We start from the raw sequence: 18,607 nt of genomic DNA, 5'->3' as shown, positions 1-18,607 counted from the left end.
ACAGCTTGTAGGTCAGATAGGAAATGTTTAGGTAGAGTCCTGCTGAAGTTTCAAGTCTCAAACGAAAAACTCCAACACAAAGTGTACACAGTGAGTTTAAATTTATCGTAATTAAAGTCATTCAGATGGTAGTTGTAGTAATCGATGAAGAGGTAGTATTCTACCCTGGGATAGAAGATTGTGAAAACCAAAGTGAGAAAATCCCCAAGGTGGGGGTGGGGACAGTTAATAAGAGCCCCTGGGAAAGGTCCTTTCAACAAGGACTGGAAAATAATACGTTTGAATTTGAATATCTTTGAATATAAATCTCCTCTAACAGCAGGAAAAGGGTCCTCTAGCCCAGCAAGCTTTGGGCAGGAAGGGAGTAAACGGAACTGTGAAACAGCCCGCTCAGCTGTTTCTGCTTTGGGACGAGGCGCAGAGAAAGGAATCGCGATGTGGAAACTGAGTATTTGAGTCACTGAAAATAACTCGAAGGGTCAAATAACGAACTCCAGGCAAAGCGTTGACAAGCCTCCCCCTTGGCAGCACCCTGCGCTGGATTTCCGCTCAATTCCCCACCCTCGCGCAGGGCGGACGGCAGGCGCGGCCCCTTCCCACGCGGGGCGCGGCGAGCGCGGACAGCTCCCCATTAAGCCGCCGAGGGCGGGAAGTCTGCGGCCAGTGGGCTACGGCTGGCGGCGCTCCGGAGCCCGCTAGGCCGGACAGGCCTCAAGCCTTCTCCGCCCCGGCTGGCCCTGGAGAGGCGGCGGAGGCCTCGCCCGCCGCCCGCCTGGCCCGCGAGCCGCGAGCGCGGGGAGCCGAGGGGAGGCGGGGCGAGGCCGCGGGGCGGAGGGGGCGGGCGGTGCATCCTGGGAAATCCACCAACATGGGGCGCAGCGGCCGCCGCCGCCGCCGCGAATCCCGGCCGCGGATGCCGCCGCTTCCCTGACGTCCAGCTGGGGCCTCGCCGCGCGCCGTGGCCCGAGTTCCCCCGGCATAGCCTGGCCAGCGCGCCCTCCGCCCGTCCGCCCGCCGGGGCCATGTGAGGGGGCAGCTCCCTCCGCCGCCGCCACCGCCTCCTCCTCTTCCTCCCCCCGCCCCCTCCCTCCCCTCCCGCCCCCCTCTCACAGGGCCCTAGAGGAGCCCCCACCGCTGCCCGCCCTCCCTACGCAACCCCCACGATGGACAGGAACTACGCGACCTCCGGCTTCGCCGACCCGCCGCCGCCGCTCGCGCCCCCCGCCGCCCCAGCCAGTGCCGCCGCACAACCCCCCGCCCCCGCCTGGGCCTACGAACCCCGAGCCGCGGCCGCCGCCGCCAGCAGCAGCTGCAGCAGCGGCAGCAGCCCCAGCCTCAAGGCCAGGTAGGGAGGGTGGGCGGCGGGGTCGTGGTGGGCCAGGAAAGGCCAGGGATGCGTTTGGGGCCTTCTGCCCTGTGCAGTACCGCCCAGGGGTCTGGGCCGGGTGGGTAACTCTCCGCTCGTCTCCTCGCCCTCGTCCCCGCCGGGAGAGGCTGCTGATGACTCCTGTGAAGTGGTCTCGGGCTGGGTAGGGGTGGCCGGTGCTGGATTCGCAGCTAGGGCTGGTCGGGGACCGTGGGTAAAAGGGAAGGTTGGGCGGGAGTCGTGGATCTCCGTCACGTCCTGGGTCCTGGCCTCTCACATGGTGAAGTTTGGGTTCGTGGCTGAACTCGACGATCAGGGAGACCCGGGACTGGCTTCGGGGGGTCAGGGGGGCGCCGAGGAGTTCAGCGCAATGACATTCCATTGTATTGAAACCGACAATGTGGTCTTGGGGGCCCCCGGAGGTGAGTAAGGGTGGGGGAGGCGGGAGAGGAAGAGGTACGGAGCCGCGTCCCTGACATTGGGGGACTCGGGCGGGCTGGGCTGCGGGAGAACCCCCGGGGAGTGGGGCCTGAGAGGGGGCCTGGTGGGGCGCGAAAGCTGCGCCAGGGCTGGGTGACATATGTTTGCAGTGGTGGCCAAGATTAAGCTATTGCTCTTTAACGCGTTCAAAGTAACTCTTGGGTTTCCTCCTCTTTTAACAACAGCAGGAAGTAAGGGATCTCTCTTTGCCTTCTGTGTCTTGGGGTGACTAAGAGCTGGGAAGAAATTGAAGGTGGGGGCGATCAGTGAAGGCCATAAAGGTTGAAGAACAGAAGCATGCTTCTCCATCTCGGTTTTTGAAGCCCTGGCTCATTATGTAGCGTGGGGTTCAAGAGTTCATCTTTGCTCCAGCATGACCAAGGGAATCTGAAATGTTGACTCTAACTAGATATTTAAGCTCGCGGGAAATGTGTAGTAGTGCCCCACTGTGAAACGGTCCATTTGAATGATAACTAGAAGGCGTGGTTTGGTTTGGACGATTCGGGAGCGGGGTGTTTTTAAAGCCACCTCTTCCGAACAATGCAGAATCTGGTAGGTGCAGCTTCTGATTACAAGGACCAGGGAATCCTGGGTTGCTAATGACTTCATATCCTCAGCTACCAACAGGAAGCTTCGTGGCTTTATGATCTCATCAGATTTCTTTATTATTGTCACTACAGAAGTGAACTTTTTTTTTTTTTTTTGCTTTATATAGCACAGTGTTCTAGGTTATCTTCTTTGTTTTTATAAAAGTGCCACGTTCGTGATTTGTGCGAAAATTTGTGCGAAGAGTAGCTGGTCTTTGTCTTAGTTCCTTGGGTTGATTGTGAGAGAATGAGAAAAATCTGGTTCAAGAAAAGAAAAATAAGCTTTCTTAGAAAATTTTAGGTCCCTTGTTTTAAAGAGATGGGGTGGAAAAAATAATAATGTGATATGCCAATTTGGAGATAAATGAATGCTGAGACCTTTCAGAAATAGTCATAACTTTGTATTATGTACAAAAAGACATTTTAAAGAGTTTTATGAAAAATGTCTGGCACCTCCCTTTTTTTGGGTGGTAATTTGACTCTCATTTTTCAAGTAGCTTTTGCATCAGATACCATAATTTACAAATTTAAGTTACTTTCTCTTTAGTGAACAGTGATGATAGGTATTTGTGCAGCATTTTTATGTTTTAAATGAAAAAATGTTTTATTAGGTACATGAAACAAATGCTATCTAGTTATTTCTGTTATTTCTTTTAGCAGAATACTTCTGAGGCAAGAAACTAAAATCTACTTGTCATATTTTCCAAATGTTATTTATCAAAGTAACAAAGAATGACTTCCCAAACACATTTGAAAACAGTAAGTAGATTTATTTGGAACACATAATCTAAAAGGGATTTATTTTCTGTTTATTGGAAATTATTGATTCTTAAATGCTAAGCCCCTCCCCTCTTAAAATATATTTTGGGGGTGGAGTTAGCTAAATTATAGCATAGAAAATGCAGGCTTTCCCCCTCCCCCACCAACTTGCTTTGTTAACATCTTGTGTTAGAATCAGGCCATCTGTACAGGGCTACACACTTCTTAATTGTACCTCATTTTATTCCTCAAAATGTGCAATGTCCTCTTTCATTTCAGTTATATAAAAAATACTGAATCCAAAATATGCCCTGTACGTTTTTAAGTATTTTGTGCTTTCAGAAGTCTATTCGTATTTTTATAACATTTTAAAAACGTTTTTCATAATTCATGTATCAGTTGAATGTTTTTGTTCCCCCTTGTGGCAGTTTTTCTTAAAGGTGCAAATGAGTACTAGTTGTGATGATGTAATATGGATACTTATCCATAAGGAGTTAGCCTGTCTGTCACCTTGTTTCCAGTAACCTCTTCTGAAGCTAACAGATGGCAATGATATTCAGTTGTTACCGACATGGGATCTAATATCCTACTTTATGTCTTTACTTGGTCCTGAAATGGGTCATTTTTATCAGTTGATAGGAAACAGCATGGTAAACAATTTTTCATGAGTTTGAAATAATATTCTTTTGGTATAACAGCTCCTTCAGATTTAGGTATTTCCATTGTTTTTAACAATTGAAAAAAAAGGCTAATGGGAAAACTCTACCATTTTACCTTAAGTAGAGTGTATAGAGAGATTTCTGAATGTTTAGTTTCTTAAATAGTGCTTGTTGCGTTCGTGGGAAGTTCGGAGATAGGCCCTGGTCATATAAATCTCCATTTGTTTGTACTCTTGTCAATTTTAGGGATCAAATAAGCGTATCTTTGCCTGTCACCGTGCGGTTGGAAATACTTTTTTGTGGAGCTGTTTTAAATACTGGTATCTAAAATAGATACGCTATTTTAGATATTTTTGGAAATAAAGTGATCATCAAGAAGCTGCACCTGCTACCTTTTCTCTACCTGACATTTATATCTTGTAGAGAACAGACAGAGACAGGCTGTTTCATCATGGTGGTCATAAATGTTGTGTTTGTATTTGAATATATACCAGAAAGTGACTAAATGGAAGTGTTTTGTTTTAAAATAGAATTATATTTGTTTTTTGCCTTTCTGAATTGAAACAGTCTTTTTTTTTTTTTTTTGCCACCAGTTTTTAGAATTTCCTAACACGTAAGTTCTTTTTGATTGTAGCATGAATATGTAATGAGTGTGATAGGTACCCTTCCAAAAAAAACAAAACAATGATTAGCTTCTGTAAAAATAGTCAGCTCCCATATTAAGGACTTTTGGGGTAAGTTTTAAATCTAGAATTCCCCTCAAGGCTTTTGGAAAAAGATCTATAAGATCACAATTTATAAGGAGTAGACATTCCCAAATTAGTGAAAGGTTATTTCAAACAAACTTCTGTGTTCAGAAAGTATTTCCCCATAGAAACAATGTTGTAAGTAATAGTAACTATATTTATTGACAACTGATTTGTGCTAACTGCTGTTTTAAGTGATAAACACACACACACTGATTTATTTAATCCTCACAACAATCCTTTGAGGTAGGTATTATTTTCACTTTCTTTTTTAACAATCAGAAACTGAGGCATAGCACATTAATAAGGTTACAGCCACGTAGCTAGTAAATAACGGAGCTGGGCTTTAAACCTGGGCATTGTGTATCTAGAGCCTGCATACTTCATTACGGTACTGCATTACTTCATGGTAAGGTGGTCTGATGCTGTAATCTGCCTATGTAATAGGTTAATAACCTTTTATAACTGGCCCGGAAGCTTAACCATCATTAATATCCTTATTTCAGTGTTCTTTATCACCGTTGTCCTTTGAGTACTTTCTGGTTTCCTCCTACCTCTCTGGCCCACAGCTTTTTCCTGTTCTTCACTGGTTCTTTGCTCCTCTGATCTCTACATGTTGTTTCCTCGGGGCTTGGGATTGATAGGATTTCTTGTCCATTCTCTCCTTTCTCCTGAGGATAATCACTTCCATGCCTGTGGTTTTAAATACCGTCTCTGGAGGTGGTGGTCTATGTATCTAAAGCCCAAACCTCTTCTGAGTACCTAATCGCATATCCAACTACCTCTTTAAGCTTTTTCTTGTGTGTATAGCCGGCATCCCTAGTGACGAGCTCAAACCTTCCCCAGCCACCTCACCTCTGTTTGTCTAGTGAAGTCTACCTCAGTAAGTCACACTCTGTCCACCTAGTTGCCCAGGCCAGAAGCTGGGAGTTGCTTGGGCTCAGTCACCAGCCATACTTCTTTTTTAATCTCTTAAATAATCTTGAAATTGTCTACTTTGTATTTCTGCTGTTTCACCCTGATCTAAGCCACCATTATTTTTCACTTGGATAACTAAGTAATCTTGAACATTTTCTTTCCTTCCTTCAGTTCATTCTCTTCATAGCATCCAGAGTGATTTTTAAAAACATAAATCTACCAGTTTGATTATGTTGCTCCTTTGCTTAAACCCTTTCTATCACTACTACATCTTAGGGTCAGGTTTTTAAAAATCTGTAATGTGCTGTACATGGCCCTGCATTTACTGGCCCATTTAATATTCCTTGGATCATCCTAAATTCCTTTCTACCTTAAACCTTCATACATGCTGTTACCTCCACCTAACTAATTCTCACCCTTTCCCTACCTGGCAACCTGACTTCTGAAGGTATCTCATTTTAAAAATATGCTGCCTTCCAACCTCCGCCCCCTGTTGTTTTGTGCAATGATACACGTTTACTGCACTTTTATAAAATACTTAGGAAAAATGTAATTACATACCTGTGTACTGTTTATGTAATAGATACCTTCCTCTTTAGAATGGAAGCTCTTTGAGGGACACTATCTGTTTTGCCTGCTGCTGAATACTCCAGGGCCTGGCATGTAGTTTGTGTTTAATACGTATTTATGACATGAAGGCCAGAACTCTGTTTTAGTGTGGGAATTGGAAGTCCTTTTTTTCCTTGCTGCAGCCCCTAGTGCCATTCCTCGTCTTCCCCCTCTGCCCTGTAATAGGGACCAAGGTGAAGGGTTTAGGGTGTTTGTGATGGTCATTGGTTAGAAGTATGGGGGTGTAGGCTGCTGCTTGCTTTCTGCCTTTCCTTGCTGTGCTTTCTGGAACAACGTGAGTGCTAAAATGCATAGCAAAACACAGTCCAGGTTTTTTCTTTCATTCATTAAACTACATTTGAGGGCCCACTATATGTGAGGCACTGTTGCCTTTATCCTCAAGTGTCATATTTCTGCAGTGAAAGCTTGAGAAATCAAATGGTAAGCTTTCATTCACTTATTAAAATGCATTGAGCATCTCTGAGTTTTGTTACTAAGGTGAGTTCTAGAGAGTACCACAAAAATGAGAGACACGGTCCTGCCTCTCAGAACTTGTGATCCAATAAATGGAGTATAGCCGTTAAAAATTGTGAGTCACTATATTATATACTCTTAACTTATCTAATATTGTACATCAACTGCACTTCAATTAAAAAAAAACAAAACTTGTAATCCTGAAGGGTGATAGGGTGATATACTTGCTGCCTCTCTACTTGGGTTCTAAATGTTGAAGTGCCCAGAAACGTGGGGTTCCATCCTTTTCCTTCTCTTTCCACTCACCCTGGGTGAAGTTGCCATATATATCAAATGATTTTCACGTTTATATCTTTAGATTCATATCTGGCTGTCTCTCTGTCATCTCCATTTGGATACTGAATAAGTATTTCAAACATAATATAGCCAAAATGTGATTATCACTCTAATCCCCAACCAGGTCCTCCTTTAATCTTCCAAGTCCACCTTACTAAATGATACTATCATTTACTTTGTAGCTCAGGCCTAAAAATTTGGAGCCATCTATGATCATTTCTTTCCTCATATCCACTCCCTCTGTAAAACCTGTTGGTTTGACCTCCATGTTCATAATTCCCCACATGGACAATTGCAGTTGCCTCCTATTGCTTTCCTTGCTGCTGCTGTAGCCTTTCTAGAGCTTATTAAATATGCAACCGCCAGGGTTAACATTTCAAAATGCAAATCGGGTAATGTCATTACCCTGCTTTAAACTTCCTAATGTTACTCAGAGGAGAGTGCAAAGTCCTTATCATGGCCTGCCAGGTCCGAAGTGATCTGAGCCTCAGCTGCTTCTCCAGCCTCGTCCTTCTACTCCCACTACTCCTTCAGCCGCACTGGCCTTATTTGTGTTCTTGAAACTTGCTAAGATTATTTGTGTCATAGGAATTTTGCACTGGTTGTTCTCTTAATCTGGAGTTCCTCTGTGGGGCTTTGCTGGTGCTTCTGGACATTTAGGTCTTCTCCCAGATGTCACCCCTCAGAAGGGCCTTCTCTCCCTGCCTTATCTAGAGTCACTTCTCGTCACTGTATCATATCACAGAGTTTTATTTTCTTCATAGCATTATCACTTTCTGAAGTAATTTTATAGATTTACATGTCATTTATCATTGCCCTTTCCCCATACCACTAACCACCACTGGTAGAATGCATGTTCCCTGAGAACAGGGAGCTGTCTTATTCATGTCTGTAGAGGGCAGATTAGAGAAGTAGTTGACAGCATAAGCTCTAAAATCAGAATTTGGGGAGTTTATATTTTGACTCCACCACTTGCAGTGTGATCTTAAGCAAGTTTTTTAATTTCTCTATGCCTGAAGTTCCCTATGTAAAAGGAGAAAGCTTTTTTGAAGGTTAAATGAGATAACACAGAAAAATGTTTCAAACGATGTATAGCATATAGAGTAGTATATAGAATATTAGCTTTATTGTCAGTGCTTAAAACAATGTCTGGCACACTGTTAAGTGCCCATTAAACATTCAGTGAATGAATGAAATAACTATACTAGACAGAATATTTGTTTCTTTTTAAGAGGTATAGAAATATTTGGGGGACTTAGAGGGAAAAATGATACCAAGTTCAAGGGGATCATGAAAGCGTTTTTCAGGTGTATTACATACAAACTGATCTGCATATTGTTAACATTGCATGAATGGACTAAGGTATTAGCAGAAAGAGGGGGCTTCCAAGAGCAGGTATTCCAAAGAGGGAGGACATGGAATCTGCTAGACCAGTTAAGGGCTGGTCCTTGAACTGGCACAGCATCACTTCTACCACAGTCTGCTTGTCGAAGCAGTCCTGGGTCCAGTGCTGAGTTATGGGAGGAGACTATACAAAGGTGTGTTTAATTGGAGAAGTCACCAGAGTAACACTGTACCATAGTGTATTAGTACTAGGTTTTAGAGGGCCTTCCATGTCAGGCCATGGAGTTTAGTCTCTATAGCTCGGTAGGGAGCTTTGAAAGATTTTTGAGAATACTGATGATGATGTTAACAACAAAAAAAAGTGTTTTTATAAAATTAACTTGGCAGTCAAGTACAGAATGAATTGTCAGAGGTAGAAAACAGGACACCAAGTAAGAAAAATCATCAGACCACACAGGAGGGAGGTTGTACTAGGATTCTCCAGAGAAACAGAACCAATAAGCAGTATATAAATATAACTGCTATTTGCAGTCTGGAGACCAGGGAAGCCTGTGGTATTATTCATTCTAGGTCCTGAGAACCATGAGAGTCCATGATGTAAATCCCAGTCCGAGGGGAAGAGAAAATAAGATGAGATGCCCCAGCTCAAACTGTGAGGCAGGCAAAAGAGGGCAGATTCCTTCCACCTTTTGTTGTATTCAGGCTCTCAATGGATTGGATGATGCCTGCCTGCCCTGGGGAGGGCAGTCTGCTTCATGGAGTTCGCTGATTCAAATGCTAATCTCATCCAGAAATACCGTCGCAGACACACCCAGAAATGATGGTTAATCTGGGCTCTCCATGGCCAGTCAAGTTGACACATGAAATTAATCATCACAGAGGGGATAGGAGGTTGGAGCTGACATTGATATAGAAAGGAAGATTCCTTTGGATGTGAGAGTCATTAAAGATCAAATTGCCTGAGACTGTTGGCAGAGTACATGTTAAAAAGTAAGAAAAAGGGAAATATTGCTGACCTTTTTTTCTGATGAGAATGATGCAGTGAAAAATATTAATGTTCATTCATTTTAGTCAACGAATATTCCATGCAATATTCTAGGCAATAGGGGTTCAGTGGTAATTAAGACAGACAACATCTGTTCTTGTGAAGCTCACATTCTTGGGAAAGGAATGGAAGTCAGAAAGCAAAAAAAAAAAACAAGAACGTTTCCTGCTTAAAGAAGTAGCATTTCCCTGAGAGCTGAGGAAAGAGCACATGCAAATGTCCTAAGGCTGAAACAAGTCTGTTAATTCCCTGCTCTGACATGATCTTACCCTAAATCAGTGGTTGTTAAGAATTTAAGAGTCCTTCAGAATCACCAGAGGACTTGTTGAAACACAGGTTGCTGGGCCTAACCCCAGAGTTTCTGAATCACTAGGCCTGAGGTGGAGCCCAATAATGTGCATTTCTAACTAGTTCTTTTAGGTGATGCTAATGCTGTTTGTCATCTTACCACCCTCTCCATGTTATCTCTTCTTAAAAGTGATCTCTCCACAAAAGTCTTCCCTGACCACCAAATCCGAAGTAGCCTCATCAAATTTTCTTTATTACAGCACTTTTATGTTCTTTAAGTTATTTGTCCTCAGCTGACAAGGCCAGAAAGGCGAACGTATGGAGTCTGAATAGACATCTGTATAGAGACAAGCATGGAACCTCAGAGATTAAGGTTTCTGGGAATGAAGGGTAGTGGGCTGAGACCTGAGCCTCAGCTCTTGGCGATAACTAGCAGGCCCTGAATGGCTGCCATGTGCCACTCATTGGTCTGACAGTACCTGCGTGTTCTCATTTAATTCTCACAACTCTGTGAGGTGGCTGCTGTTGTTAGCTGGTTCACAGAGAAGGAAACTCAAGCAGAGAGCTGTTAGTTACTTGTTCAAGGTCACTGCTGGTCAAGGGCAGAGGCAGGATTTGAACACATGAAGTACAACTTTAGAGACTGGGCTGGTAGTCAAGGTGTTCTGGCTCTCAGGGAAAACTTTTTGGGTGTGTGGGTTTAGGATGAAGTAGTATTGGCAAGTGAAAAAAAGTCAGAGGCTTTAGTAATGGGAGACTTTTAAGAAGGATGTTGGGTCTCTTGGGCATTAACATTTATGCTGGAAAACAATACTTTTCTCAATTATTTTAAAAATTATAATTATTTTCCCAGACCATACTTTCACTGAAAAGGTTTTGGGGAAAACTTGGGAACCTGAGTTTATACCATATTGAATGGTTGCCATAAGGTTATGGAAATCTTACAGATGTTTACTGAACAACTCTCATATTAAACACTGCTTTAGGAGCTTGGGATACATCAGCAAACAAAACCAAGATCCCTGCCCTGGTGAAATTTACACTGGGTAAGTGGAGTGAGACAGATAATAATTAATAAACATGATCCTGTAAATTATCCAGTATATTGGGAAGTGATATGAGGGGGAAAAAGCAAGATTACGAAGTATGGAAGGTTGATGGGGAGGCACTGCAGATGCAAATAGCATGGACTGGGCAGGCTAATTGAAATAGTGTTATTGGAACAAAGACTTGGCTGTGGCAGTCTTTTCAAAAGAGAAGTGTTTTACTTGAGAAATGGTACTTCAGTAAGGGATCCCCCCCCCCAGCAATTCAAATGAGACTACAAGTTTTATTTTTAAAAAATGGGGGGTAGAGTGTAGCTCACGTGGTAGAGTGCGTGCTTAGCATCACAAGGTCCTGGATTCAATCCCCAGTACCTCCTCCAAATATAAATAAATAAATAAACCTAATTACTTCCCCCCTCATAAAACAAATAAAGGGAAAAAGAGCCTACTCCTTTGCTAAACTTGCTTACAAAAAAATCTTACTTCTTTATTAAATGTTTATCCTTTGTTGCTGCTACTGCTGTTTTAAATTTTAGGAACATGCTAGATGACTTGTTTCGGGCTGCTGCTAATACACAGTTTCTGAATCTTCACTTGGACCGAACCAGCCAGGCCTTTCCAGTCTAGGCCTTTTTGCAGTCAGTTCTCTTTTCTGTTTGGTCAGTAGTAAACATTTGTTAATCACCATGCCAGCTGTATTCAAATATATGTGGAGATACTGTATAATATGAAGAGGGAAATGGGGGGACATGGGCCTGGCTTTAGCATATCCACTCGTTTTTCTTTCACTTTTTTTCTACAACCATACCACAGATTCTCCCTTGCTCTCTGTCTCTTTTATCTCTGAGTGAAACACGCCATTTTCCCATTGTTCCCTGAACAGCAGCAGGAATGCTCTTATCTCAGGGTCTTTGGGCTGTTTCCTCACTAGGACCACTCTTCCCTCTGATAATCTCCATGGCTTTCTCCCTCACTTCATTCAGTTCAGAATGTCACATTGTTAGAGAGACCTCTCCTGAGTACCCTCAGTAGGGGTACCCCTGACCCTCATTATATTGTCCAGTACCCTGCTTTAAGGTTCTTGATAACACTTGTCAATCCTTGATACTAAATATTTCTCTGTTCTTGTTTATTGTTGGTCCCTGTCCATTAACCCTTGGGTGTTTGACAGTCCGGCTTGAGCTGTTTGGTCCTCCCCCCTGCCCCCCCCATATCTCTATCTGTCATAGTAAGTATTCAATAGATAATGATTTAATAAAGAATATATTTAATGCTGGAGCATATTCTGCTTTGACTTCTTATCTAATATTTTGGAGTTTAAATTTGGCCTCCGTAAGTTTCTTTAGAAATCCTGACCAGGTAGTTTGTTCTATGTGGATAGGACTGTAGGCATTTATAGAATATAACTAACCATAAAATAATGAAATTTTCATATGATTTAATGCCATCATTCTCATTACTGTGTGATCACTGATCCTATTTAAGTTACTTGAGATCAGATTTGTCTGACCCAATGAAGCATGGCAAACACAAAAATGTGGATAAGCTAAAATACTTTTGCTTGGATCTGCTTAAGTTAGCTTAACATTTTAAAACATTTCTCATATTGAGCAAACTGCAAAATGAATATTAATCTGGTAAGCAGCTGGTACTATCCCCACTTAGACATTTAACTGTTGAAGTCAGAGTTTGATTTGGCCAAATCCACAAAGGGTCTAGTGGAATAATGCCAAAATAAAAGTGTGAACCATTGGAAAGGATGAGGTTTTAAGTAGAACTGTGGCTATACAAAAAAACAAACAAAAAAACAAAACTAGAGATGATCTTTTGCTGTTAGTTAATATCTTTGTATTACTTTTTTTTTTAACAAGAGTAAATTTGGCTTCAATCTGATCCTCTTTATCATATATTTTAATATAGCATAGAAGATGATGGTTCCAGACTTGCTATTAAAAGCTAATCTACTATATCAGCTAATTAACACTGTGTACCTTATTATGGACATTTTAGCATCATCTTCATAAAGTGTATTTTGGAGTGAGTATGTCTGTTGTTCATGCTTAACAGACATGTTTATTAAGAAATTTTAAGATCCTTTAACTTGTAAATTATGACATTTGAATATGTTTTATGAAATCTTTAACTGTTGTTTCAAAATATATGCCTTTTCTCTAATGTTTGTTATAATTTCTTCCTCTACCAGAAATCTAGAACATGAACTAGCCACCTAGAAGTTGATTTTCTCTAGTGCATATAACAGCAACATTTTTATTATGGAAAATTTCAAATCAAACACATTTAGAGGGAATATACAATGAATCCCTATGTATCCATTAACCAGCTTCAACAATTTTAGCATGTGGTCAGTCTTGTTTCATATATGTCCCCTTTTCTCTCCCTACTTTGTATTTGCTTTGTTTTAATTCAAAGCAAATTTCAGACCATGTATGTGTCAATTTCAACCATAGTATGTCTCTGAAAGATAAAGACTTGAAAATTTTTTTCAACATGACCACAATATGTGGGATATTTTAAGGCAGTCTAAAGATGTCCTACCTGCTTTGGTATCTGAAATCAATCTTAGTATAAATAATATAGTACAATTACAATCATATAAAATACTATTGGTTTTATTATAAGTCTTTGGTTAATGGGCTTACAGATTTCTGGGAATTTCCTTAGGAAGACCTTTCGAGCATCTGAAAAATTTCTAATTTTTATTCGAATTTGTAGGGAAAGAAGAAATAGTACAATGAGTATCAAAATGAATATTCAAACTTCGGATTTTGATTCACCTGAAAATCGTTTCCCCTCTAAAATGTTGTTCTTATATTAAACTAAAGATGTATAGATGTTTATCTATAAAACTAGTGCACAAATGTTTATTATTGTTATAAATGTGTATCTTTGGACAGACTTTCCTTACCTAATGGCAGAAATCCTAGACCATATTAACATTAGTTAACAAAATTGTGATGGCTAAATATTCAACTCTACTAATTTCTCAAATACAGAGGAAATTTAGGGAAGGAGGATATAGTTCAAGTGGTAGAGCAAATGCTTAGCATTCATGAGGTCCTGGGTTCAATCCCCAGTACCTCCTCCAAAAATAAGTAAATAAATAAGCCTAGTTACCTCCCCCTCCCTCCTCCAAAAAAAAAAACTGAAAAAAAAGTTTTTTAAAAAAAAGGAAACTTAATTTGGTATGGGAAAGCCTGGGCCATAAAACTAAGATACATTGAAGAAATTAAAATGTTTCATAGCATCTATGCATTTGAATCATGGAAATATGAACTCTGCTGTGTTATTGTGAGAAGTAACCAGCTCTCTACTAGTTCATTTTTTTATAATCTCTTCATAGCCTGAAATCAGAGGTAATCATCCAGGACCCACATGACCATTTTGTTTACCTCTTAAATGAATGTTAATATCTGGACATTACAGATAGTTAATACTTTGAGGCAATTCAAATCACAGAATAATTTGCTTTGACAGATGTATTTTTTTTTTTCAAAAGAAAAGTGTTATAGAAAAATATTGGGGATGGGAAAAGTTGTACCTGAAATTTTTTTCTTTGTTCAAAGGAAAGGTCAGTGGTGCAGGCAATGGCAGAAATAAAAAAGGAAGATGATGAAATGGGATTTTGGAATTGTGTCCAATCCAGGTCTTGGTGACTCTTGTTATCATGGATATAGCCAAGCATATGCCATGTCACCATCACATTTCATTTATTTTCCGACAAAACGACAGACGGAAACTCTGAGTGGCCTTGAGTTTGGCATTGTGTTTTGGGGGGCATCTGTTACAAATCTGTCCCTTTGTTGTAGGTAATGTTTGGAATTCAAGATTGGTTTTTGATTATGTTCTACTGCTTCACTAGGCAGGAATACCATACTGTTCATTTCACCTTAGTGAAAACAGAGACACCTTCTGTTTAACCACTTGTATTTTTAATGTATATTTAAATGTATCATTTATACAAAATGAGGTGGGTTTTTTTTTTGGTAAAGATCATTAATGATAGGTCATTAATGATGTATATAAAATTAAATCTACTTATCTCAAGAAATCATACTTGATTTAACAATAACTTGTTGGTATGAAGTATCAGTTGTACCTCCTTTACACCAATGATTAGTTGGGAGCCCTGCATGAAATGGAATTTCACTCAGATGATTCATCTGAGGCCACTTTAGTGGAGGACTTAACTTTATTGCTGGGGGCAGTGTTAAGGGAACCAAGCAGGGATATTTAGACACTGAGTAGGTAGCAGCAGTGTGAAGCCATTTCTAGGCCTGTGATGGGGCAACAATTACTGGAGCCCAGAAGGAGGTGTAGTTGTGGAGAGATGTAGCATAGCTGGAACCTTGGTTGGGAAGCAGGGAGGGAGTGGACAACAGTACTCGGGCTCCTCTCTTCTGCCTTCTGATCTCCTTCAGGAGCTACCTCTCATGGTGCCTGGAGAGCCGCGGTGATGCAGTGTGTAGTAGTTACCTGTGCTCTGAGGTAGGCTTAAAAATTGAGCAAGTTAAGGCCCAAAGAAGCTATAAATTGCCAGAGATCCCCTTAGAGATAATGAATCCAGGCCATTTGACTCCTCCAGTCCTTTTTTTTAAAATAACTTTATTGAAACTTAATTTATATACCACAAAATTCTCCCATATTGAGTGTACAATTCAGTGATTTTAGTATATATACATCACCACAGTGTCACCACAATCTAATCTTCAAACAATTTCATTATTCCCAAAAGAAACCTCACTCCCCATCCTCACCCCTGGTCCTTTGCAACCATTTATCTATTCTCTGACTCTATAGATTTGCCTTTTCTGGACATTTCATATAAATGGAATCATAAAATATATGTTCTTTTGTGTTTGGCTTCTTTGCCTAAGCATAACGTTTTTGAGATTCACCCATGTTGTAGCATGTATCAGTACTTACAAATACTCGTAATGGAGCAATATACCTTTGTATAGATACAGCTCATTTTGTTTATCCATTCACTAGTTAATAGACATTTGGGTTTTTTTTTTCTTCACTTTTTTGGCCCTTTTGAATAATGCTGCTGTGAACACTTGCATGAAAATATTTGTGTGAAAACGTGTTTCATTTTCCTTGTGTAGATCCCTAAGAGTGGAATTGTTGAGTGATATGATAATGGTGTTTAACATTTTGAGGAACTGCCAGACTTTTCTAAAGTGGCTGCACCATTTTACATTCCCACCAGCAATGTTTAAGAGTGCTAGTTTCTTCACCTCCTTGTCAACACTTGTGATTATAGCCATTTTTAAAATTATAGCCGTTAATATCCTAAAAAGTTCACCATTTTTAACCCAGAGTTGTCTCCTCTCACGTGATTTTCTGTAAAGTTGTGTTCAAAAGAAAGGGGAGTATCTTTTACCATCACGTTGTTGACACTAGAGGACATCACTGTAGAATTACTCAGCAGTTGGTAGTCAACTTCATTAAACTACATCCCTTAACACTCTTTTTTAAAATAGTCTTTGTAAGACTAAAAGCCAAAAATGTTTCTAAACACTTGTAAACCCTCTTTGTATTTCTTTTTTTTTTCTTTTATCAAAGTATAGTTGATTTGCAATGTTGTATTAGTTTCTGGCCTTAATACTTATTTTTAAAGTAGTATTTCGTGAAACTTGGAGCTACTTAGATAGTAATGTTTGTACGGAGGGTCGTTAATGACATTGAAAAACCTATTTGAGTTTAGGATTCCCTTTGCTTTCAATTTTAGTTTGGAAACTAAGGGAAGTTTTGTAGCAGATGACAGCTAGAGTCACCTTTTAAAAGTGTATTTCATCACTCTTCTTGCTTAAAAATTCTTCAGTTGTTTTCCATTGCACATGGAATAGAATCCAAACTCCTTATTGTGCCCACAGGGTTTTTATGTCTGCCTCTTGCCTTCTGCCTCTCCAGGTGAATGCATTCTCCTGCCACCGTCCTCTTCCCTCAGTACACTCACGTTGGTCTTTTTTCCTTCCACTACTCCCCATAGCAAACTTTCCCACCTCAGGCAACTCATAACTCTTTGGCGCAGAGTTAGCTTAATATCCCCTTTCCACGGAAAGTTTTGCTGATTGCTGTCTCCTCCAGAAGTAGTGTCCCAATAGCTTCTGTCCTCAGCCCGTCTCTCATGGAGGACACTCTTCAGGCAATTTCATCCACTTTCATGACTTCAGAAATACCCAAGTGGTAATGATTCCCCATTTTTAATCTCCAGCTCAGTTTTCTTTCCCGAGTTCTGAGTGGGGGTGTTCACTAGCCCTCTTTTGGGTATTTCCCACTTTATCTCTTATGAACACCTCACCTCAAATGTGATGCATTCAAAATCAAACTCTCCCAAATTTGTTCAGCCTTATGAGTGGTTCCCTAACATTCATGATTCCTCTGTCTTCCCCCACAAATCATTGTGGGCTGAGTCTTGTCAGTTCTATTCTGTAAGAGTTCTTAAATGTCTAACTGTTGCCACTGTTCTGTCCTTATAATTTTTTACCTGGTTTTCTGCAGTAGGATCTTGGCCTTCCTGCTTTAGGCTTGCTGTGTTCCTCACAGTGCTTATCAGATATCCTTCTAAGAGTGATTCTCTACTCTTGGTGTATGGCAGAGTTGCTTTAAGAGCTTTTTCAAAGTGGCTTACATGGTCCCATCATAGAACTACTAATGCAGAACTTCTGAAAGTGAGAACTGGGAGTGTATAGTTTAAAAAAACCCAGCAGACGACGCTGATGAACACCTCTGGTTAAAACCATTCTTCTAAAATCACATTTAATCATTTAATGCTGGTTAGAATTCTTTAGAGGCCCTTGATTCCCTTGAAGATAAAATGTGTGATTCTCATTTTGGCATATAATTTTCCATAATCTGGATCCTGTCTGATTCATATCCCCATTTCTAATGCATGTTACTGCATGCACAACCATGAAGAATTTAGTTAAAGGTCTACTAATGTACCATCTTATTTACATTTCCAGGTCTTTATATATGGTATTAACTCTTCCTGAAATACTCTTCTTTTTCTTTCCTTCTATAATTTCTCCTCTTTTTTTCAGTACTCAGCTGTCATTTCCTAGAGGTAAGCCTTCTTATACTGTGTAATGTTTGTTTATTTATTTACTTATGCCTTTTTATTTCTGTGTCTTCTAGTGCATAGCATAGTAGTTGGCAGTCAATAAATGTCAGTTGTATAAATGCGGACTTCACCTGTAGGTGCAATAATAATGGCATTGATTTGTGTGCCAAACATAGTACTGTGCTAAGTGCTGTATGTATGCTTTATCATTTACTCTCACAACACCCTTAAAATGTACATATTATTATTCACTATATTTTACAATTGAGGAAACTGAGACCTAGAGGGACTATATGGTTAGCCTCAAGTTGCAGAATTTGTAAAGTACAGAACTGGATTTGAATCCTGCGGCTTATTTGCAAAGCTTGTGCCTTTATATAGCTGTCACATAGTTGTCTCACCATTCATTTGTTTATTTTTTCAAATTCACAATAAATAATTCCTTAATAAGGGCTGATTATTCTTATGCTTCTGGTTTTTCATTTTTAATTCTCAGAGTACAATTAGTTAAAAAAATAAAGATTCATATTGTTTAATATTTAGATATGAGGGGGACGGACATGCTAGAGAGATCCAAAGCAAAGTTCACTCAGTGAACTCAGTGTTATCATTGTACTCAATTTTGAAGGCAGATTTTATGCTAAAGAATACTGTGTGATAGAGGAAGTAAAAATATTTTGCTTAACTCAGAATATTAGAAATACACAGAACACTAGTCTGCATAAATAGGGAAACTAGGGCTCTACAAGATTATGTGCTTTGCTGAAAGTCTTGAAACACGTTATTTGCAAAATCAGGACTGCAATCTGGGCCTCCTAACTTCCAATCCAAGTTTCTTATCTTTCTCAACTGTGGAAAGTTGA

At 40.4% G+C, this 18,607-nt stretch overlaps 1 protein-coding gene across 3 annotated transcripts in view; it reads left to right on the top strand.

The window, feature by feature from the left end:
- Nucleotides 1-1,107: 1,107 nt before the first annotated feature.
- The window catches only part of QSER1 (glutamine and serine rich 1), a 65,071-nt gene continuing 47,571 nt past the window's right edge, over nt 1,108-18,607 (top strand). For 2 of the 3 annotated variants that reach the window (XR_010383368.1, XM_031459839.2), the window contains exon 1: nt 1,108-1,345. Coding sequence is in view for 1 of the 3 variants with exons in the window: in XM_031459839.2 (XP_031315699.2) it covers nt 1,164-1,345 (182 nt within the window). In the remaining 2 variants the exon portion in view is untranslated. Of the gene's footprint in view, nt 1,346-3,001; nt 3,193-18,607 lie in introns of those variants that run through there. The other variant, XM_011000501.3, reaches the window with a different exon arrangement.

The sequence above is a fragment of the Camelus dromedarius genome, chromosome 12, assembly GCF_036321535.1.
Source record: "Camelus dromedarius isolate mCamDro1 chromosome 12, mCamDro1.pat, whole genome shotgun sequence".
Lineage (NCBI taxonomy): Eukaryota > Metazoa > Chordata > Mammalia > Artiodactyla > Camelidae > Camelus > Camelus dromedarius.
This window is presented reverse-complemented; position numbering and strand designations above follow the sequence as displayed.